General features: G+C 37.5%; 1 protein-coding gene across 7 annotated transcripts in view; it reads left to right on the top strand.

Moving 5' to 3' along the window:
- Positions 1-23,737, top strand: part of LOC133530601 (calcium-dependent secretion activator) — a 77,923-nt gene extending 54,186 nt beyond the window's left edge. For 5 of the 7 annotated variants that reach the window (XM_061868569.1, XM_061868571.1, XM_061868570.1 and 2 more), the window contains 18 exons: positions 149-169; positions 869-1,045; positions 1,469-1,605; positions 1,934-2,124; positions 4,758-4,920; positions 5,688-5,835; positions 5,918-6,030; positions 6,770-6,808; positions 7,922-8,078; positions 8,458-8,599; positions 9,869-10,043; positions 11,368-11,502; positions 13,206-13,336; positions 14,535-14,643; positions 15,059-15,193; positions 17,097-17,230; positions 18,499-18,604; positions 19,559-23,737. In XM_061868569.1, coding sequence (XP_061724553.1) covers positions 149-169; positions 869-1,045; positions 1,469-1,605; positions 1,934-2,124; positions 4,758-4,920; positions 5,688-5,835; positions 5,918-6,030; positions 6,770-6,808; positions 7,922-8,078; positions 8,458-8,599; positions 9,869-10,043; positions 11,368-11,502; positions 13,206-13,336; positions 14,535-14,643; positions 15,059-15,193; positions 17,097-17,230; positions 18,499-18,604; positions 19,559-19,630 — 2,285 coding nt within the window. In that variant the 3' untranslated portion in view covers positions 19,631-23,737. The remainder of the gene's footprint in view (positions 1-148; positions 170-868; positions 1,046-1,468; positions 1,606-1,933; positions 2,125-4,757; positions 4,921-5,687; positions 5,836-5,917; positions 6,031-6,769; positions 6,809-7,921; positions 8,079-8,457; positions 8,600-9,868; positions 10,044-11,367; positions 11,503-13,205; positions 13,337-14,534; positions 14,644-15,058; positions 15,194-17,096; positions 17,231-18,498; positions 18,605-19,558) is intronic. The other 2 variants (XM_061868575.1, XM_061868572.1) reach the window with 1 other exon arrangement.
- Positions 23,738-24,557: the final 820 nt, after the last annotated feature.

Genomic DNA, 24,557 nt, shown 5'->3' with positions numbered 1-24,557 from the left:
TTCAAAAACTTGGAAAGTAGGTATAATTTTCTCTTACATCTGAATGAATGTATTCCATTTATAATGTGTCCATGCAATTTTGCAGTTATCTGTACCCTTTGGGAACCAACTTTAATCTAGAATTAATATATTTCATTTTCTTTTACAGCGCAACTAATGGTTGGGCAAGGTGAGATTTTTTCAATTGCTTACTAATTAAATAATTACTATTTTATGGGCATTTTTTGTACGTGTATTTTTTTCAAATACATTACCTTGATTATATATACTATACCTTTCTGACCCGAGTACGGCCTTAAACTACGTCCAAAAGAGAGGTATGGGCATTGTGAAAGTCATCTTGCTTTGTGTGGTAGGGCATAGCCAGCGGATGTCATTCCAGATCTAGAGCGGAGCCCAACTGGGGAAGTACCTCCATGCACCTTACAGAAAACCGCAGCCAAATAACACTAGACCCTACTCATAGTGTTGTGTTCCTGCCGGTGAGTAAGGTTGCCAGAGCTTAACGAGGGGGGGGGGGGAGGGGTTGCTAGGGTCGGCAACGCGCATGTAGCTCCTCTGGAGTTGCAGGCGTACATAGGCTACGGAGACTGCTTACCATCAGGCGGACCGTATGCTTGATTGCCACCGACGTAGTATAAAAAAAACCTTATTTGTTTCTTGGTACCTGTTGAAGATGAGCATATATACCAGTCACTTTGATGGTGCAAACCCTTGCAAATCCCATATACACACATGCGCCCCAGACTAAGGGCCGTCCCAACTTCCAGGGAACGAGAGTCATACTGTCCAGCTCCAGCCACTTGCCGTTTTCCCTGTTTTTTTTTTTAATCCGTTCGAGTCTTAAATAAAACGATCTGACTCACAGAACTGGAAGGCGCCAAGAACTTCATGAACGCTGTCCGCGACGGCGAGTCCGTGCTGATGGGAGTGGGTGACGAGAACGAGTGCCATTTGTGGGTCATGGCTTTATACAGGGCCACTGGCCAGAGTCATAAGCCCACTCCACCTACTACGTCGGATACGCATCATAAGATCATGGGAGGTAAGTCGAAAGTAAATGTCTCCGGGTCCAACGGCTTACCAATTTTACTATAGGTTTATAGATCACTTGCGCTCAGATTAACGCCAATCGCCGGGTACAGACTCATTTTGCATAGGAAGACAGGAACAAACGAGTGCCACTTGTGGGTCATGGCTTATACAGGGCTACTGGCCAAAGTCATAAGCCCACGCCGCCCACGTCACGTCGCGACGATAAATAGAGTTTATAAGACCATTTCTTGTACAGCTATTAGAGAATGACGTAAGCGATCTTATACTTTTACTACGGTAAAATTATAAGATCCGTTACTTTTGATGTTGACAATACAGTCAGATAATAACCTAAAGTAAATTTTAGATTTTTTTTATCATGTACATAATCTTTATTTTGCTGATTGCGTTAACAATCCAATGCCTGTAACAGATGCAGACAAGGCGCGTAAGCATGGAATGGAGGACTACATCCAGGCAGACCCATGCCAGTACGACCACCACCAGCTGTTCTGTACGCTGCAGTCGCTCACGTTGAAGTACCGGCTTCAGGACCCTTACTGCTCATTGGTGAGTTAGCATGGAGGTCTACATCCAGGCATACCCGTGTCAGTATAACCACCAGCTGTTCCGTACGCATCGCTCACGTTGAATTACCGGCTTAAGGACCCCTACTGCTCATTGGTGAGTAATAACCCCCAGACACTGCATTATGAAACGTTTACAAATAGCACGAGGTCACCACACATAGACTCAATTTTACCTATAATTCCACGATCCGAGCAGCACTGAGTTGTATTCTACACACTTTTGTACTATAATAATCCAGGCATGCTTATACAAGCTCTGAAAAACATAAGAACTTAATAACAAAACAATTTTTTTTTATCTTTTTCAGGGTTGGTTCTCTCCCGGCCAAGTTTTCGTGCTCGACGAATACTGCGCGCGCTACGGCGTCCGCGGCTGTTTCCGCCACCTCTGCTACCTCTCCGACCTCCTCGATGTCGCCGAGAGCGCCTCCCAGACCGTCGACCCCACGCTCATGCATTACTCCTTCGCATTCTGTGCAAGTCACGTCCATGGCAACAGGTGAGTAAAAGTTGTTTTAAATTGATAGACGGTTCGATGAAAGTTCGTTGAAATAGATGAGATTACGCCGACATACCATTCGTACTCTGCGAACAAAAAAACACTCTTGAGTGATGAGCGTTTCTTTGAGACCCTCGAGCTAGGCAGACGACCTTAGGGTTTATCGCGAACATCTTAGGAACGTCCATTCGCCTTTTTGCCTTTTGTTTTTTGTTAGGCAAGGGCTTTATTTGTGCCTTAATTAATAAATAAAATATTTGTTACTGAGTTATGGATGTTTTCTTTGTATTTCAGTATTTATCTAAGTCTATTATGATTTTTTTGCGTCGAAATATGATTTTTTTATTGTACCTATATATGGCCTAGTATACACAAGGTGGGGCTAGGTCAATTTGTGTAAGATTGTCCCATAATATTTATTTATTTACCTCTAATACTCTAAAGTATGCCAGAGCAATAGAGAGGCAAAGAGATGAACTAACGATCGAAGATGTTCACGGTAGGTCCTCAAGCCAATAATTTCATCTGTTTAGTGTAGCTTTCGTTTGTCAAACTACAAAAGTCTACACAGAAAACGGAAACTGGAAAATTCCAGTGCTCTTTAAAAATGAACTCAAAGCTCAGATCGACTTTGACTGTGATTTGTGTTATCCAAATCGTTGCCTAGAAAATATTCTGGACTGTTGTAAATTAGAACATGAACAACAGCGTTGAATACTTACTATAGTTTCAAAAAAGATTTTATTAATGCTTTTGGAATAGTAGACATAGTAAATTGTATATCTGATACCAATTCCAATCAGGTTGTACCAGTACAAAGATGAGAATTTATAGGTAATATTTATAAAGATCTTGAAATTTATTCGAATTTGCCTGCTGTGTATTAGAAATCGATGTTTTAGTTTGGTGTTCCCCAAGGGTTCATTCTTGGTCCTATTCTCTTTTCAATGTGATTTATGGTTAGAAAAAAAGCTGTAGTCGATTATTTTTTATACAATTTTGGGACTCATAATATTTAATAAGTATTTTTTATACTTCCCGAATATAATTTTGAAGACCTTTATTCTTCAGTCGTAATTATTAAAACTAAAGAAGAGACGCTTTCCATATAGATTTTCATACATTGCACAGTGACATCCACAACCGGCATCATGGGCGGGACAGCTAAGTATATAATTATTATGCGAGTGCAATATAAAGCCCGACCAGAAATATATGATCATTGTCAAGAGGGCGCTGTTATTCTCATGTATAGAGTGACAGTTCAGTTTAGTATGAAAAATTTAGTTCCAATGAAATTCCACAATATGGCGCGTGATCATATATTACTGGTCAGGCTTTTTTTTTAATACTACGTCGGTGGCAAACAAGCATACAGCCCGCCTGAAGATAAGTAGTCTCCGTAGCCTATGGACGCCTGCAACTCCAGAGGATACACATGCGCGATGCCGACCCTAACACCCCTCCCTCCCTTCGTTGAGCTCTGTACTCCTAGTGTAAATTTTATCGACATCATAACGTGACGAACGCGTTTGCGTTAAGTCTCATTTTGTATAGGATTTTGAGTTTCCAATACGTCCCGCTTGGCGCGCTCTTTCTAAATCCAATACAAAATGAGACTAAACGCAAACGCGTACATCACGTTTCAAAATCGAATTTATTTACACTAGGGGTACTGGCAACCTTACTCACCTGCAGGAACTTAACTCTATGAGTAGGGTCTAGTGTTATTTGGCTGCGGTTTTCTGTAAGGTGGAGGTACTTCCCCAGTTGGGCTCTGCTCTAGATCTGGAATGACATCCGCTGTGCTGTGCCCTACCACACAAAGCCAGATGATATTCACAATGCCCATACCCCTCTTGTGGATGTAGTTTAAGGACGTACCCAGGTCCACAGGCTTTAGATGTCAACAGGCGGAAAAAGAAAGCGTCTCTGCTTTACGATTTAGCGTATACTGCCTTTATGTGTAAATAAATAGTTTCTCTTTTTTTTTCTAAAAGCTAAGGTAGGAAACTTATAAAATAATCGAAAACAGCGAAACCTTTTTACACCCCTAATAGTGACCACGTTACTGTGCCTCCACACGAACTTGCTTTCTATGTACTGAACTATTAGTTGGCCCCGTGGCATTTCTCATCTACCTACTGTACCATACTTGAATATGTGTGCTTAATACTAACTGTGACCTGCTTTTCCTTACTAATGTTTTCTGTTTCCGACTAGTGGTTTTGGCAGTCGCAATAGGGTTTTTGGAATCAAAAATTTAAAAAGTCCATGATACGTGCTTCTGACAGATTTAGTCTAAAAATGATATGAAAAATATAAAAAAAATTGTGTTGTGTAGTGTTATTAAATGAAATAAAGTAGAGTAAAAAAAGAAAGTATTTTTTTAATCTCAACTCTTAACTAAACATTAAACAAAACTTAAAATAGTGGTCTGCAAGGATAAATTTTAGGTCCTTGCTATTTTAAACAGAAATAATAATTGTATGAATTATTTCTGGAATGAAAAATACATTAGATGAGAAATAACGAAGATTATTTTTTTCATAAAATATTATTCTGCCAGTTCCACGGTCCCCTATCCTGCTTGTGCCCTACTAGATTAAGCCCCACACGCAAGTGGTTCACAGTACGGCCACGTTGCCTGGCAGGCCCGATGGCGTGGGCAGCATCACCGTCCAGGAGAAGGAGAAGTTCGCGGAGATCAAGGAGCGGCTGAAGGCGCTGTTGCAGCACCAGATCACTAACTTCCGATATGCGTTCCCATTCGGAAGACCGGAGGGGGCGCTGAAGGTAAGATATGTGAGAGGTGAGTTAGAAAAATAGGAGTAGAAAAATTCTGTAAGAGATAGAACGAATTTCCATTTCAAGATAACCGTGGAACTATCTATTTTTCAATTTGTTCACTCTATATTATTTTATGTCTTTTTCCTTCTTGTCTGTTACCTTTCGTGATTTTTCTCACTTGATGGTCTCATCGGAAGATCAGCGCTGGAAGCCACCAACAACATGCTGAGATGAGGCCATTTCGTGGCACTTTATACTTTCTTTGTTTTTGTTATATTATGTAATATAATATTTCTTGTTTGTGTTTACGAATAAAAATTATTCTATTCTATTTTATTCTATTTTATTGCCTTGTGAGAACATTTTTTTCTCATGGATCGTAATCATAGTCGATAATAAATGTACCGTGAACGATTGTGACAAATTTGTTTTAGGAAGGTAAAAATACTTTTGAATATCGATCTATGACGACATTTTATTATTAATTGAATTACATAATGAGCTTGTATAAAGTATCCTTACATAGTTGTTTAGTGACAGTTTTTCAACTTGTAACAAGTAGCTTAACTGATATGCAAAAAAACAAAAAAACAAAAATGAAAGGGGCAACAAGCAATCACATGTAATTACGCCTCGTATAAGTACACAACATATAATATGTATAATTTTTGTTAGTCATAAACTCAGAGGAAAATTATGATCACGTAATTAACAGGATCGTAAAACTGATGCCTTTTAAACTATCTAAGTTAATGCGTCATATATTTTTCCAGGCTACACTATCTCTGCTAGAAAGGGTTCTGATGAAAGACGTAGTGACTCCCGTGGCACCCGAAGAAGTCCGGGCCATGATCCAAACCAGCTTGGAGAACGCAGCGCTACTGAACTATACACAACTCAGTCAAAAGGCCAACATTGAAGGTAATATAAATGAACAACTTTTAACAAAATAATTATTTGTGATATTTTTGCAATGCAGTAACCGATGAAATAAAACATTCAGAGGACTTAAGAGGAGAAACAATGGTGACACCAGCGAAGAAATTAGAGGACCTGATACATTTAGCAGAGCTGTGCGTTGATCTCCTGCAGCAAAACGAAGAACACTACGCGGAGGTAATGTAGAAAACATTGCATTCAAATACCAGTCCTTATAGAAAGCTGTGGGATGCGAGTTTTGGAGTAAAATCATATTTGCAAAAAGCAAAAGCGAAATTGCAGAGAAAATAATCATAGTGATGATTATAAGTTAAATGTATTTTTCTCCAAAACATTTGCTAACAGTGTCTATGTCTATCCTGAATGTCGTGATTTCTGTTTCGGGAAAACTTCTTAAGAGGATAATATAATCGAAGTTCATAGTTCATACTAACTGTAATTTAAAACGGATTATAATACCTTAAGAATTTTTGCCATAAAAGTTCAGTGTTCACTGAAAAATAGCACCCTACTCTCCTATCGCTATTAGTGTGGGGAATGATAAGGCAGTAATATTTGTATTTATATACTTAAACTGAAAATATTTGTTTACAAATCAGTAAATCATAACAATATTTCCAGTTTAGCCAGTACATGACGATTTTTTTTCACTCTAGAGTGCAGTCTTTACAAAATGAAAGCTTTTGAGTCTTGTAAAGATAACACAGTACTTTTAAATATTATCTGTCGTCGTTGTGTACTCGGTATTTAACTTATAAGTTAGAATCCCACAGAGGTTGTTTATTTTCCTCAATTATTTTATGTGGCTTAGTCGTTATGTGAATGACATATGATTCACTTCGCGACGTTGGATGTAAGCTAAGTACTCTTTTAACTTTTTATATCCCACTTCTATCTTATCTTTATTTCTCCGCAGGTGTATAACACAAAACCGGACTCTAGCGGTCAACCAAATGTAACTACTCATAATTTGATTGAATGCTCGATGCTGATCAAATCACTTGTCAGTCTGTTCACTCAATTTTCTTGGTCATACTTCACTTGATTGGTTTGATCACAAATTTATAAAAGGAGTAGACATTTAAATAAAGTTTTTATAGCTGAAACACGCTTGAGCAAATATAGATGTTGATAGTGTTAAAACTGAAATGTTGCATGAATATCGAATGAGAATGGGATAAATAGAGCAACACAAAATTGCTGGGTCTGTAACTTTTCATTCTGGGCTTGAGAAATCAAAATTTATTGCAGAAAATTTAATATCATCAAACAAATTGGCAGGGTTTTCCAATGTAACGTCTGAAATGAAAAGTGTTTCACAAAATTCAAAACAGTCTACTCCAATACTTCAAACGTTAATGAACACGACATTAGACAGCTTCGATACAAGACATAGTAGGACGTACAATACATTAAAAGCACATTTACAAAAAATATCTCGCTTCAGTAGTACGCTGTTCTTAGTAACGACGCTTGCACTTGTTCCAAGTACATTACTTGTCGTATACAAATCATCCAGGTGTACATATAGAACGTCAGCAGCATTGGATGATGCACATTGCTCATAGACAACAACATTAGTATAAAAACACTTTGAAATTACGGCTTTATTAGCAGCGAAATCAAAACGTAGATAGAAAGCGTTAATTCATTTGGTATAATATGTATTATGCATGGTTTACTTTTAGATTGCATAAGTGTAGAAATTTCAAAATATTTGCGTTATTATTTAATATAATAGTAAAAACTCTTGAAAACGCAAATATTTTGCTAACTTGGTAAGTATTTCATTTTTTAATAAAATTTGAATCACGTGTACCTGAATTGCGCTACAGCGCAACTCTTTTTCAATTTGCCATTTTAAAATATCAGATGACGATATGTTTTTGTCCATGCACAATTTCTGAAGCATGGTTTCTTGTCTCTGCCATTGCTACGTTGCGAACTATCGTTGTCCCCTACTGTGTTGTCTTCCACAATTTGGCCGTCTTTAAATTCCGCAGACATTTCAGCGTCATCTTCTTTATTAGTTTCATCATCATCAATATCTTCACGTGTATCTGTGCAGGCGTTTGCGTGGTTCTCGGAGCTGTTGGTGGAGCATGCCGAAATATTTTGGGCCCTGTTCGGTGTTGACATGGATCGGGTTTTAGCGGAACAACCTCCTGATACGTGGGATTCCTTCCCGTTGTTCCAGATTTTGAACGATTATTTGAGAACTGACGGTAATTTATAATTTTTATTGTAAGTAAATTTCATATAGAAATGATAGAAGTGAAATATGAACTGTCTGAAATAGAAGCTTTTTTGTACAGTCGCGTAATGTGGAGGTTTGTCACATTTGAACCTCAATGCCATTACATAGAATTGAAAAATGACAATCAATCAAATTCCGTGACTTCATACAGTCACGTTTACAGTTTCGGGTGTATTTTGCATACACAGTTCCAGCAATATACTTGTATTGATGGAATTGTGCATTCAAAATACATTGGACATGTCATACCGTTAGTATTGACAACCAAATTAGCTTAAACCCTAAATGGATCAACAATTAATGTCTATATCCGTGCCTATGTAAAAAAATGTTTTTAATTTCCGCAGAAAACTTGAAAGGTGGTCGTTTCCACGAGCACCTACGAGATACGTTCGCTCCACTCGTGGTACGGTATGTGGATCTCATGGAGTCCTCCATCGCGCAGAGCCTGCACAAGGGCTTTGAGAAAGAGCGGTGGGAGATTAAGGGGTAAGATAATATTTAATGTCGTCAGAAATGCTACTAGTATAGTTCGGCTACGTTAACTGGCTTGATAAATTTAGTAACATCAACCATGAACATCTAACTATTTCAAAAAAATTACGTTCATGGTCGTGTTACCAAATTATTTTACAGCACATACTGCAAAAAGTTTAGACGCCTTTTCTTTGTTCTTCCTCCATTTTTTAGTAATTCTCTATTTGATACATTAATTTAATACCTACTGTATGAAGAAAATCACGGCGGGTACATCTCTCCTTTGCTTTGTGCCTTTGTTTGTGCTTTACTAGACTGACGGGATTCTAAATAAGCACTGATGCCTGTAAACTTGATGTGTTGAGTTAGTACCGTCAGATTCCGATTAATGCGGATATATGAAAGTACTGCGTTTACAACACCAGATGGGCAGTATGAATATTTGATAATGCCATTTGATATACTTTGTGACCTATTATAAGAATAACTATTAAGATACTAGCTTTCGAAGGCAAACTTCTTTTTAGGGTTCCGTAGCCAAATGGCAAAAAACGGAGCCCTTATAGATTCGTCATGTCCGTCTGTCTGTCCGTTTATGTCACAGTCACTTTTTTCCGAAACTTCAAACTTGGTAAGTAGATGTATTCTATGAACCGCATTAAGATTTTTACACAAAAATAGAAAAAAAAAAACAATAAATTTTGGGGGTTCCCCATACTTAGAACTGAAACTCAAAAAATCTTTTTTCATCAAACCCATACGTGTGGGGTATCTATGGATAGGTATTCAAAAATGATATTGAGGTTTCTAATATTTTTTTTTTTGTTAACTGAATAGTTTACGGGAGAGACACGTCCTAAGTGGTAAAATGTGTCCCCCCCCTGTAACTTCTAAAAGAAGAGAATGATAAACCTAAAAAATATATTTTGTACATTACCATGCAAACTTCCACCGAAAATTGGTTTGAACGAGATCTAGTAAGTAGTTATTTTAATACGTCATAAATGGTACGGAACCCTTCATGGGCGAGTCCGACTCGCACTTGGCCGGTTTTTAAGGCCGCGTAAGTAGTTAAGAAACAGTTTGGGGATAATCTTACACAGATCAACCTAGCCTCAAACTATACAGGAGGTCGATATACATACTTATACAGGATGTTTATCTAGTCCTGAAATAATTTACGGAGTGAATATATAGGTCATATTGAGCAACTTTTACTATGGGACCAACCCCGAAATCGCGATTTTTTTAAATCCTCTAATAATTAAAAAATCTTTCCAGCAACGGCTGTTCAACAAGCGAAGAGTTGTTTTGGAAGCTGGATGCGCTGCAATGCTTCATCCGGGACCTGCACTGGCCGGAGCCAGAATTCCGGTCGCACCTGGAGCAGAGGCTCAAGCTGATGGCTAGCGATATGATGGAGACCTGCATCCAACGGACTGAGTCATCTTTCCAGGTATACACATAAATAAATACAAATTTTCCAGCAACAGCTGTTCAACAAGCGAAGAGTTGTTTTGGAAGCTGGATGCACTGCAGTGCTTTATCTCGGATCTGCACTAGCCGGAGCCGGGATTCCGGCTTCAATTAAAGCAAGCTGATGGCCAGCGATATGATGAAAACCTGCACCCAACGGTCTGAGTCCTCCTTCCATCTTATTACTAATTATATATTTGTTATCGTGTATAATGTTTTCATGACAAATGTTTAGGCCCGTGCCAAATGCATGTGCCAGCATTTGATTTAAAGAGCATTTTTGAGTTTTAGTGTTGCTGGTCAAGTGCCTGTGCCAAATATTGAGATTAAATTGCTGAGTGGACCCTTGGTTTCCTAAGTAAACCGTAGTAGAAGGCAGAGTCTTGCTGGTCATAATGAGCCTCGATGGTCAATCCTGTCACAAAAAAATCGAATAAAACTTTACACCTTAGTCCAATTGTCTATTTATTGAGGTACAGTCAGCATCAAATACTTTATAGCAACCAAAGTAGCCAAATAGTTCGGTACACCATATATTTAGTATGGTGTACCGAACTATTTGGCTACTTTGACTGATACAGAGTATTTGACGCTGACTGTACTAGGGTAAGAAAATTCAGTAGGCAGTCGGCTAAAGTCGCACATCTGTTAATTTCATTTGACATTACAATTACATGATAGGTTCAATTACGTTCCTATAGTTGGTCAACGATGAGCCTTGTCTATGTGTTAACTTGTGAAGTTAACAGCGCCATCTATCTGACCTTTTTAATACTGTATCGAACCCTAAATGGCTTATGGATAATCGATATCCAACAAGGGTTTACAGGTAGTCGATAAGTGGCGCTGTAATCAAGTAGAACTATAGTTGGTCAAACCAATTTGTCAGTAAATAAGAACAATAAAAACTATACTCATCCTTTTCTTTTGGATGCTAGTACTAGTGTAAGACAAAGATAGTATGACTCCCTCTGTCTATGTTTGAAATGAGATAGCCCTTTGACAAACTATAATTTGTAAAATACTCGTACCACTTTCCCAATATACTCGATACGAAGCGTACGCTGGTTTGTTTTTGACTTCCTCAAAATCCTCCAACCTCCTACGTGCCAACACTATGTCTATGCCATTTTCAGGGCAACTTCTGGCCAGTAGTTTAAAAAATCATCTAGCGTGACTCGCTATCTATACAATACAATACAATACAAATACTCTTTATTGCACACCTCAATACAGAAACAGTACAAATAATACAACACATAAAGAAGAGGAATCTATATTGAATGTTATTATTGTTTCTACAGTCGTGGCTGAAGAAGAGCATAACGTTCATGTCAACGGACTACATCCTGCCGGCGGAGACGTGCGCCATGGTGAATGTGGCGCTCGACGCCAAGAACCAGGCGCTCAAGCTGTGTGCTGTGGAAGGCGTGGACATTGTAAGTATAAATACGAGAATAATGCTTCAGTTTGATGACCTACCAACAATGGAACAAGCTATACTTAAAAGTTGATTGAAAGTTCGGTTGAACTATGCTCTTTTTAAGGCAAATCACTAAAATTTTGCTGCGAACATCCAAGGATACAAAGGTTCTACGCCGTTTTATCTTCTTAAGATAATTGATTAACCTTTTTCCAAGCCACACGGATCCACGGTTATTCCCAAAAAATCCAAATACCTATATTCCAATTAATTTGGCTATCAAGATTCATTCGAAGACAAGTCACATTTCCCGAAAATAATCCTGTGGCCCTAGTGAAAAGGGATACAAGTCTCTGGCAGTTTAGGTGTATAAGGGCATAAGTGTTACGTGGAACTTACACCCCTTTACACCTGCGCTGCCAGAGACTTGTACCCTTTTTCACTAGGGCCAAAGTTTTAATTTATAGTTATTAGTTTTAGATTATCTAATTTGTACCTTAAATCGGAATAATCGTACTTTGCCTGAAAAAGGGTTAAATTATAGATAGAGGCAGGCAGGCGATCTTATCGCTAAAGTGTTTGATTTTGCACGTTTTGGTTATTAAACACATAGGAGACCGAGTTTTCATTATATATTTATTATTATTTAAAATATATTTTTATTTCCTTTTTTGTAATTCTTGTTTTAGAATTGTTGAATTATTTTGTCTATGTTTATTTTTATCTGGCTTTTCTTCTATGCTTTCGCTGATTTATCTAGGGGAGATGTTCGGTATGTTGATCTCTTGCTATACCTAGGTACTTGTAACTAATGACTATTGCTTATTGCTAGATTGAGAGAATGGAACTGGGATGCCTTCTCTTTTCCTATCTGCTATTTTCGAGTAATATTTGTAACAGCTAGTAAAAATTTAAGTATCTGTCCATTAGGAAGATTACGAAATGGAACTGTATGCCTTTACTTTATTGAACCTACCGACTAGTCCAAGAGTAAGGTTCCCAGAGTTCAAAGAGGGTACGGAGTGTTAGGGTCGGCAACGCGTATGTAACGCCTCTGGAGTTACAGGCCTCCATAAGGCTACGGATACCGCTTACCATTAGGCGGGACGTATGCTTGTTTGCCACTGATGTAGTATAAAAAAAGAATCCGCATAAGTAGTATCAGCGACTACCAGATTAATCCACGAATTTTTACGGCTCTCTGCTCATGTAACTTAGTAAGTACCTTCTTTTTTAGCCCATGAACTCGCTATCACAAAATTTAACTTAGAAAGCGTTTACCACATATTCACTTCTTCTAAATAGGGCATAATCTAAATTAAATTATGATTTTACAATAAAACAACAATTAAAAATGACAACTAAAAATTTACACAGACATACCGCTCCCCGCCGTACCCGGTGCGAACGTTCCTATGATGCTCGCAGCATTTCCGCGTTGGAATACCATGGACAGACTTTGCACCAGGAACGGCACTCCCCCTTCTGCCTGAGACGACGGCCTAGCTCGCATTAGCTCCCCAGCATTATGATCATCTTTTAATGTTATCTTCTTTTGCAAAATTTTTAGAACTAATTATGAAGTGGCAGTGAGGCTTGAATTTTCAATTTTAATGGTTTAAATTTATATGAAAGCCTCAATATTTAATGGCGCCGAAACAATAGTAGCCTCCTTGACTCTTCTTACATATATCCTCTAACCAAGATTGTATTTCACAGTACCAATACCACGCGAAGATGGACGCCCAGATCGACTCGTGCCTCCAAGCGATGGCGACTGGCATGACGACGCGACTGTCAGCCGTGCTAGAAGCCACGCTAGCTAAGATCGCTCGCTTCGATGAGGGGAGGTAAGTTATCATTACTGGGCCATTTCATTTAGGTAAAACTGTTCACTATTTTTTTTATTCTGACATTTTTATGCTATTTCTACTTAGAATCACGAGCTCTTTCATTCCTAATAGGAAAAACTTGTGTCTAAGGATTTTTCCATTCTGTTACCATTTTTATTATACTTTGTGTGAAGATAACGGATTGGAAAGAATAAAAAATGTATACATATTTTATTTTATTTTATTATGGCAACAAACAGTCATTACATCAAAAGAAACATTGAATGGATTACGGAGAAGACAAACAGTGCCGAAACATTTTTCAAGTGAAATATCAATAGTGGAAACATTATAGGAGTTGATACTTAGTGGTAAAGATAGATTCTGGGACACTAGTCTCTCTTTTTAGGATTGAAAGAGCTTGTGATTCTGAGAATAAAGAACATTAAAATTCCTAAATCTAAATAAAAGTTCTATTGTACAAGTTTAAAGTTTAAATAAAATGGATTGTCCTTACTGGCCTAAAGGTAGCGAAAAAGTTCAAACAACCCTTCATACGTAAGCCACACATTGTATGCCTACTTGAATAATAACCTATCTTTACCTTTATCTTGTCCCCTCCTCTGTCAAAAATTCTTTCTCGTCAATCCAGCTGAATCCTGCTGAGCTTTTAGTTTGATTTGGCCCAACGACGTGAGTAAATAAGAAATTCAGACTTCGGCTTCCGTCGTCGATTACCATACGAAAGCTATGCTTGAATTAATCGCTTCTCCTTTGGCATGATGTGGCTTGTTCTACCTTCACTTCTGTGATACCGCCTGAACTTTAATGATGTAATCTATGGTTACTTCTTTGGTAAGACGTGACAGCTTGACTTTTTATTATGTTTTATTATCGTAAAATGTTTTTTGAGCAAATAGACTGGTTATCACTACATAACCAATAGAGACAGCGCAGCCTTCAGTTATTCTGGTATCCAGTATCGCGCGATTTTAGAAGGCGAAACGAATAATGTATGCATGTAATTACATATACCTAAATGGTCTCTCGGTGCCATATATTACCATTACTAACTTCCTGCTTGAATTACTGCAAGAATCCGCTATATGAGTCAAGAACCAGCTATCAGAACCACGACAAAATTTCACTACCAAATAGCTCCCCTTGAGGGACAATTAGGTTTCAGGTCTGTTAATGAGATTTTTTTTTGTTTCAGTTTGATCGGCTCTATTCTGACGATAGCCAACGTGTCTGGGTCGGGCAAGGACATCGGGCAGGGCTACGTCAACTTTATGAGGAATTCTATGGACCAAATCAGATCGAAGGTATTCTTTGAATGAATTGGCTTTCCTTAAATTCTTACTTAATCTCATCCAAATCGAATTACAGTCATAAAGATTATTTTAGCATTTGATCGGCATGATTGATATTCCCATCTCGAAATTAATCGAATTTCTATGAGGTAAACAGGCTCGGGGAAGGGTTAAGGGACATTGGACACGTGGACAGAGTATATTAGTGGAAACGAAAAACAAGCCCAAAATTTATACTCGTAATGATTTTTCCTTTCGTGATTTTTCTCACTTGATGGTCTCATCGAAAGATCAGCGCTGGTAGCCACCAGCAACATGCTGAGATGATGACATTTCGTGGCACTTTATACTTTCTATGTTTTCGTTACATTACGTAATAAAATAATTATATTCTATTCGAATGCCTATGTTATATTTTGCCGTGCAGGTGACGGATGAGTTGTGGATTTTACAACTCTTCGAGCAGTGGTACGGCATCCAAGTGGGGCTGGTCAACACGTGGCTAACAGAGCGGCCCGCGTTACATCCACAGCAGGTGGCATGCCTTTCTATCATTCTAAAGGTGAGTAGATAAGGTGCTGTAAACTTTTTGTGATGGAGAAAAAATGTTTAACTCGCGACAGGTCACGTGACCGACAGATTCGTCAGATTGAAAATTCGTAAGACGGACACGTGACGTGATCGGAAAACTGTTACAATGTCATTGAAGCCAGTAGACCGCCGGCGCGACTTGAATATTAACGTTGTGCATTTTTAATGTTAAAGAATTGTAAAAGTTTTCTGAACTATTACAATGTAAAAAATTTAATGTACTCGTAATATAAATTGACATGTTTTTGTACGATAGCGCAATAAATGAAGATTGTGTTTTACCACATAAATGATAGCGCGTTTATACTGATAATTAAAGCAAATGGTGCAAAATTATTCCCTAACCATTCCAAAATATCAAAAATGCACAACGTTAATATTCAAGTTTTCAATTCTGCCGGCACTCCCGGAGTGCAACCCGTTGTTTTTTTTTAATAAAGGAAAAAAAGAGTACCGCATCGGACAAGGCTATAACTTGCGACCATTTGGAACATCGGTCCAATCGCTCTTACCCATCTGAGCTACCGATACTAAACTAGTAGCGTGTGAATTTTTCCCGTCCTTCCTTTTTGTTTATACGCCTTAGGCAGGCGCATAGCTGAGACTTTAACAGTATGCTAACCCATATAAACACCTGACTCTCAAAGTAATCATTGGAATGGTGAATGATACCAGGCCTCTCTATCAAACGTAAGAAAACAACAGTACTTATCTGTTTGTCATCGGCATATCCATAAGCAGTGATGCGCATGGACAGTGCAACATCGCAGAATTTCGAGTAGAAATCTGATTCGAAAATTCATAAAAAAAATCTTATTTACCTGGTACTTAAATGTTGTCTGGAATAGATCGCTTTTTAGCGATAAGACCACCTGTTACCTGTTTCAATTTTCCTTTAAAATTTATTTTTAGTTTTACATGTATGTAAAATGTATAAATTGTTGGTGCAATAAAGAATATTTACTTACTTACTTATTTAACATAACACTCGATAGAATTATATTTTCGAACAAGTCCGTGGCATTAGAGTCATGTCCATTCATGTCCATATTAAGTTTTCTACTCGGAATCCTGCGGTGTGACACTTTCCGTGCCCATCACTGGTATAAGACACGTACACTGTCCCTAATTTGGCTGCCTTATCAATTATCACTGAGGCGGAGATCAACAGAGATGAGAGATGTGCGGGAATCTACCAATAACATTGGTTGTAAGCCACATTTATTCTCCTCTCCACTGGAATTCAACTAGTTACTGTTAGATTCCCGCACATCCTCCTCTCAGCACCTCCTCCCGCACGTCATCTCTGTTGATCCTGCTCATCACCGGAGATGACGTAAGGATCCTCTTTGATTATTTAGATGTAGGTGTTTGTCATGATAAGAACTCAAGACTAAATAATGTGATTAAAATGCCATCTAAGTTAAAAGTTATCCTTGAAATTGAATCTTTCCTACACCAACTTATATCTCTGTTTAACTCGATGGTTGGCTGGTAGAGAAAGCCTTATAGCATTGTCGCCATTTGTTCTTTATTTATGCAATAAAGTGTAAATAAATAACTAAATAAACATATATTAATATAGGACATTATAACACAAATTGACTAACTCACACAGTAAGCTTAATAAGGCTTGTGTTGAGGGTACTTAGACAACTTATTTATAAATATTTAAATACAAAGAAAACACCCATGACTCAGGAACAAATATCCGTGCTCATCACACGTATAAATGCCCTTACCAGGATTTAAACCCGGGACCATCGGCTTCATTGGCAGGGTCCCACTAGGCAAGACCGGTCGCCAAACAACTTAGGAGACAACCTTTTATTTACAAACGTTCCCTGCTGTTAACCAAGCTTTCTTGATTCCAGAAAATGTACAGTGATTTCGAGCTGCAGGGTGTGATAGATGACAAGCTGAACTCCAAGATCTACCAGAACGTAGCATCTCGCATGCACACTGAGGAAGCTACCTGCAGCTTACTACTGGCTCAACAGGACACTGGGTAAGCTATATAATAATAATTCAACCTATATATGTCCCACTGCTGGGCACAGGCCTCCTCTTATGCGCGAAAGGGCTTGGGCCACAGTCCCCACGCTAGTCCAATGCGGATTGGGGACTTCACATACACCTTTGAATTTCTTCGCAGATGTATGCAGGTTTCCTCACGATGTTTTCTTTCACTGAAGTGTAAATATAGTGGTAATGGTAAATATTAAATGATATTTCGTACATAAGTTCTGAAAAGCTCATTGGTACGAGTCAGGATTTGAACCCGTGACCTCCGGATTGAAAGTCGGACGTCATATCCCATCGGCCACCAGTGCCACCACCGCTTCGCGGGTAAGCTATATAGGATGGATTTTTTCAATGGGGTACTGTACTGAGGGCAGCTGGCAGATCCAGTTCTGCTACGCCAAAATGGTCGGAACCAGTGGCGGGGCAAGACCAAAATTTTATGTGGGCAAGGTACGTTTAGCGAGGCCCTCTAGTGGCGCAAGAAATAACGAACATTTTACGTTGTGTCCGAGATAAGGGTACTTATTTGAGGTGCGAGGCTCCCGACCGCGAGGCCGTAGGCCGGGGCCCACGTCGCCCACGCCTAACGCCGCTCTGGTGGGATCTTCGCTTTTTGACTGACGATGATTTGCATTTTCAGATTTTGGTTCAAATTACAGTCAAGCTACACATCGTCCGTTTTTTTATGTAAATCGATTTTATTTCTTACCAGGACCAAAAGCTTCTTCGGGACAACCTATTTTAGGGCATTAGAAAAGCCACAAATAAATATTTTTTTCAAATGCTCCGTTTTGCCTTATACATATTTGATATAAAGATTTTGAACTTTCACAATTTGTCCTCAGTTCTATATGACTGCCTGAAATAAAAGGTTTTTATTTATATCAAGATAGAAAAAAAGCGTAGGTAGCCCAGCGGTAAGAGCGTGCGACTTTCGATCTGGAGATCGCGGGTTCAAACCCCGGCTCGTTCCAATGAGTTTTTCGGAACTTATGTACGAAATATCATTTCATATTTACCAGTCCCTTTTCGGTGAAGGAAAACATCGTGAGGAAACCGGAGTAATCCCAACAAGGCCAAGTACCCTCTGGGTTGAAAGGTCAGATGGCAGACATTTTCGTAAAAACTAGTGCCTACGCCAATTATCTCGATTAGTTGCCAAGCGGACTCTCAGGCTCCCATGAGCCATAGAAATAAGCCAGGACAAACACTACGAATAGGAAGATGTTTATATCAAGGTTTTTATCACAGTGGCGGAGACGAGGGTTCAGAAGAAGGGTCGAGGAGCGGCAAGTCCAAGCTGGAGGCGCTCACGGAAGAAGCCAAGCTGGGCAACGTGACTGCTGTCGTTGGGAAGGTATAAAATCTATCTTTCAAACGCTAGCTTAAATAATGTTGCCAGGTATTTTTTGGGGGGTAGCCTCAGTGTTACCAGGGTACGTAGCCAACGTAGATGGTAGGATCACATAGATGTGCTATCCGCGTGGGCTTGTGACGGACAGAAAACATACGCAATGCGACAAAATTAAAAACACGTTGTAACATTCCTGACAACATATCAAAAACAACCTACGTCATAGTTATTTATTTCCTATTGTAAAAACGGTAGGCAACCAAAAACGTCTACGTCACTATGGACATTTTATTACATTTTACTAGATCTTTTCAAACGCTAGCTTAAATAATGTTGCCAGGTATTTTATTGGGGCGTAACCTCAGTGTTACCAGGGTGCGTAGGCAATGTGCCAATAGTTAACGCTCCGTAGCGAACGAAACGCAACTGTCACTGTCGCACTAATATGAAAGATGGAAGAGTGATAGAGAGAGATGACTATGCTACGCTACGGAGCGTTAATGATTGGCACGATGGCTAAACCCAGATTATGTTAATATTTATCTTGTTTTAAACAATGTCATTCCATTTGACAAGTACTTACTTTAAAAAAATTGTTCCTTAATGCTTAGTTTGGTGCTGCCAGATTAAAAAATACCCAGATATTGCATTTTTTGGGGATTGTGACCAGGTTATATTCAAAGTATTCAAACATATTTATTTCTTTAAACCTCATTGTACATAAAATGAGAAGTACATATGGCGGACTTAATGAATTAAGGCATTTTCAACCAGTCAACCGTTGGGCCAAAAACAGATTTATTTTAGGAAGTATTAAATTTGTAAATTTCACTTATTACCTTTTAAGGAAGATGTTGTATTGCAATCGTAGTAATCATTAATGTAAGTCATTCGTTGATTCAATAATTACACCTCAGCATTGAGCGTTGCGTCGTGTTAAAAGCTTTTATTTTTCAGGTTGGCAACATCTTCGGGCGAGGCATAGGCGAGCTGTCATCGAAGATAGGCGGCGCCTCGTCCTGGTTCTAGCGCCCCACACGCGTCTTATTATTTGCCTACATCTGTGTAGAGAGATGAGAATCCATGCCTTTTAGTACTGCGAAGGTCCCTAGACCCTACCACGGACATCAAAAATTCCGACCGAAATTTCGTTACCTGCCTCTTTATCGCTCGATGTAAGAGCGTTGGCGAAGCAGAAAACGAATCGATTTTCAATGTTCGCGATAGGCCCGCAGACACGTCATAAGCTGACCACCGACAGATTGTTCCAATTGGTTGTGTTCAACCAGCTGGAATACTTAATTGAATTGCGATCTGTAATCTCTAAGCCAACAGATCGGAACAGAACATTTTACGTCTGTTGGTGCCTTTACTGCTGATCAGTTCGATGTTTTAAGTGGCAACACAGAATTTGCCATTCATCATGATTATACTAACATATGAGGGTAGGAAACAGCAAAGTACGACTTGCCGTAGCTTGTCAACTTAAATGCTGGCAGCAATTAATGGGGCAACATGAGTTGTCAATTTGAAAATATATCGAACTTGTCACAGTAAAATTTTTAGAAATGCTTGATTTGTCAATTTTGCCTTTTGCACCTATGAGAATAGTCACCTTCGTACAGAATTATAAAAGTTCTGAAAACAATTTGCCCATTCAGAATTTGCTAAAGCGCCAAAATGCAAAATAAATCAGATCAAGTATTTTCTCCCCTACAGTAGTAAAAAAACTTAGAACTATTCTGTGATGATGAAATAATTTCATTATGCTTTCGATTTCTGAATTAGAGTTTCCGCCATTTTTAAAATAAATAAATGGCATCTTACGCGCTAGGTAATATTTAAGTGGCCAGTCGCATATAGCTTAGTGTGATTTAGAAGGTATAGTAATTATTTTATAAAAAAAGCTTTATTATGTACAGTTAGGGTCACCATTTATTCGATACCATTATACTAGGTGTGTATATTAAGAGTAGTATTTGATAACACGAATGATAACAATAATGAAATACGAATGCATAAATAGGTAAACACATGCTACAATAAGAAAACATATCGCTTTGGCAAGAGTATATTTTACGTGATGTAATTTTTAAATTACAATTATTACGGTGGCGTTATTTACAAAAAATATAACGTAAAAGTAAATTGTAATGAGATTGAAAATGAGGAATACGAGTGCACGGGGAATGCTTATTTTGTTGATATCACAGTAAATTGATTTCATATCCCTACTAATTACAGCTAGTAGATACGCCATCGCCACTTAAAAATAATTTTCCTAATACTAGCTATCACCATAACGGTCGTAAGGTAGATGGATTAATTAATAATAATTACAACAACTTTTCTTGGGGAAGTGGCATATCTACTTCTGTATTATGTTATCTGTGTTGCTATGCTCCCAAATAACATCCAATGCACTATCTCAGACAGTGTAGTTTCCAATGCAACTCTTTCTATACCTACTTCAAGAAAACATATTTTTCTAATAGATTTCGTAATTCACCTTTAACATCATTTGTTTAATCTAGTTCTAATCTAATGTTTACCTCAAAACTTTTGGAATGCATTCTTATAAAAATATAAAGGCGCGAGAATTGTATTTTTGCTAAACCTACATAATGTTGCCAGTTATTAAATTTTTACCCCATTTCGGGGTAAAAGATGTTTTTATAAAAATGCATGATTAAATTGAAAGTTAGTCACTGTTTGCTATAGTACTATTTCTCTATAGTTTAATGCTCTAATATATTAAAATATCTAGTGACTACACTTTACCTTGACTTAGTCATCGATATAACTATTTATAAATGAATATGTATAACATTATAGTTATTTGTTGACAAATAATATTCTTCTACGCTAAACACCTTACAAATTTTTAAACTAGGTGAAAAATTTAAAGTTCTTAGATAAACTTAACGTAAATGACAGCGATAAGTCGCTATGCTGAGCCTTATTACTAAAGGGCGACTGACGGATGCTATTTTCATGTCATTAACATCAATTGGCATTAAAACATGCTTAAAGTAGAAATTGTCACTTTTCTGGCATAAATAGTGATTGCTACAAGAAGAATGAAATCGAACACAATGGCAATATAGTTACGGTGACAATATAGTTATTATATTACACCTACTGACCGTTAAATGATATTGCAAACACTCGAGATTGTATATAGGTAGCGGTTGGATAATAAAATACTAGTTTTGGAATGCATTTCAGTATGTCAAGCTTCTTTATAAGAAATCAAATTACTATCCATCATATAGACACCAAGAAATGGCATCTGACGGCCGCCCATTGCTTATTACTCGTGCTGTTGAGGTAGGCTTGAGAAAAGCGATAAGACACTGGGGTCGTGTTAAATGATTTTCATTATTTCACTTTTCACTATGACTAAATCATTACATTTATATCTTGGCATCTTAACACGCAATATCCTTAATCGGGTGATTACAAACTTATATTTGCTACTAGAAATGTCGGTATGGTATGAGAAATGATTGAAATCTGTAGGTACATGATTATAGGAATTCTGGATTTAGGCAGCATGCCTGTAAGTTTGTACACTAATGACAGCATGAACTTGGTGATGGTTTTCCCCCCTTCTTGGATTACACTAATAATTACAGTTTAATAGAGTACTGGTATTTCTTTATCTGTCATTATAACTATGTAAAATTTCTCTAAAATTATAAAATGCGTAGACATCGAAAAATATGCTTAATAATTGTATGAAAACATTTCTTACAATCAGTTTTTTTTTTTTACTAGTTGCCAAGATCACAGCAAAATTAAAACGAAAATCAATCTGAACAGATTTGACCAACGCAATAGTTCAACCTTAAAATCATAGTAATTATGACGACCATTTAAGCTAGAAACTAAAAATGTTGAATCCGGAAAATATATTTAGCACTCTGTCGCAATAATACCTTCATTTTAACAGGGGATTTTAACGAAAATGTATCGATCAGGCTAAAGCGACAAAGTGCTAAGTCATCTGGAGGTTGCGACACTATGTAGTACTGTAATAGCACAGTAAATAATCGACATTAGGTAATTTAGCGCTCATTTATCAAAAATATGAAATAAGAGGAACATGTAAAGTATCTATTCACATTTATATTTTGTTTTGCCTTCGTTTTTCGAATGATGACTATATTTCATAGGTATGTGCAGAACGCATGATATATTTTTGGGTATAATCTTTTAACTAAGTAAATAAATTTAACTTATGATTTCAAATTTGTAAGTCGTTTTAAGACACGAAGATCCAGGGGAAAATAATTTAATCATGAAATTATATAATTGTAATATAATTTAAGTATTAATAGCCAGTGCAAAATAAAAACAGCATGATTTTATAATTCCCGATTTCATTTATGCGTTCTCACATTAAATTTCCTTAACTATCTTTCCTCTAGTTTGGAATCGAGCTCAATCAAAAAATTACAGATCTGTAATGTCTAAGTGCATATAAAATTTTAAAACGAGCCGACTGACAACGTTCGTAGATAATTGCTTATAATGTATTATTTCGCCACGATATGGTCGAGATTCAGTATGGCGTTATAATCTAAAACAGTATACACTTGTGCTAATAATGGATAACTCACGCTAGACCGTGCCGGGTCCGGGCCGGAGCTTCCGTTGCTCACTTTTCTATGACAAAAAACAAAGCGTTGGAGGCTCCGGCCCGGACCAGGGCCGATCGAACGTGAGTCATCCTTAGAGCTTGAATAATAATACTACTGAGTTTGGTAGCATCATTAGATGACTTAAATCTTTTACATTATTGCAATGCTTTTAGTTCTGATTGGTTACAGATGGAGAGTACGGTTAAATACGCACGAATTTGAACAATAGTTTCATCGCTCAGCTGTATATAAAAAATCTTTGGTTTTTATATAAACTTCATATTCAATCCAATTTAAATAATGTTGCCAGATCGAAGTAGTATTAGTTAAACACGGATTAGAACCATTCAAAGTTGATTGATTGATTGATTGATTGATAATTTTGTCTACGCCATACTGAGTCTCTGTAATGCTTCGAATGCCACCGAGTGTATTGCGATTGTAAGAGGATACAATAAAAAATATTTACAATAAAAATGTTTACTGTTTACTTTGTCTCTTATTTATTAAGCTGTATCCCAGCATTAAAAAAAAATTAAGCTTAAGTTTTGATGCTTAATTTCTTAAGTTTTTAAGAATATGATAATGATTTTAAATGATTAAAAATTAAATAAAGCTCTTTAAAAAGGAAAGTACCTACTTGCACAGGTTTCGAAAGAGTTGGCAACGCAAATGTGACACATCTTCGGTCACAGGCGTTCATAGGCAGCATTGACGGCTTTCCATTGGACGGGCCATATACTTGTTTGCAGGTAATCCGCAATAAAATAAAAACAAATTGAAATGATTAGGATTAATGGTTAATTCAATCTATAGATATGTATTGGATAGAAAGAAAATGCAAACGCCGCATTTATTATTTTTTAAATTATTAACACTTATATGTAACATTATGTAGAGATACTGATTTGTATCCAAGAACAGACACATTAGCAGTTTAGTACGTGGACCCTTGTAGGGTATAGATATATATATTATATTTCTTAAGCATTTCTTCATATGTTTCTTTGTTCTTCAAAACAAGTACTTAGCATTTTTTACGAGAAATCTAAGTAAGATCCTATCTCTATCGACTTCCCTTTTTTAAAGCAGTTGAACAATAAAAAAGGATTTAAGTATTTTTCAAAAATTATGAGCTCATAAGCTTTCCGTGAAGCTAGTAAAAAGAGTGGTTTGTATTTTTATTACCACAAAGCAATAACAAAGGGTAGGTTGAACCGACTGAACAGCATACCACAATACCTACTCAGTCTACTTGTAGTTTTGTTTGTTAATTTTTTTTGGTATGGTGAAAGTACTGCTTAAAAGTT

Source organism: Cydia pomonella, chromosome 23, assembly GCF_033807575.1.
Source record: "Cydia pomonella isolate Wapato2018A chromosome 23, ilCydPomo1, whole genome shotgun sequence".
Taxonomy (NCBI): domain Eukaryota; kingdom Metazoa; phylum Arthropoda; class Insecta; order Lepidoptera; family Tortricidae; genus Cydia; species Cydia pomonella.
The sequence above is the reverse complement of the archived record's forward strand: the minus strand, read 5'-3'. Positions and strand labels throughout refer to the sequence as shown.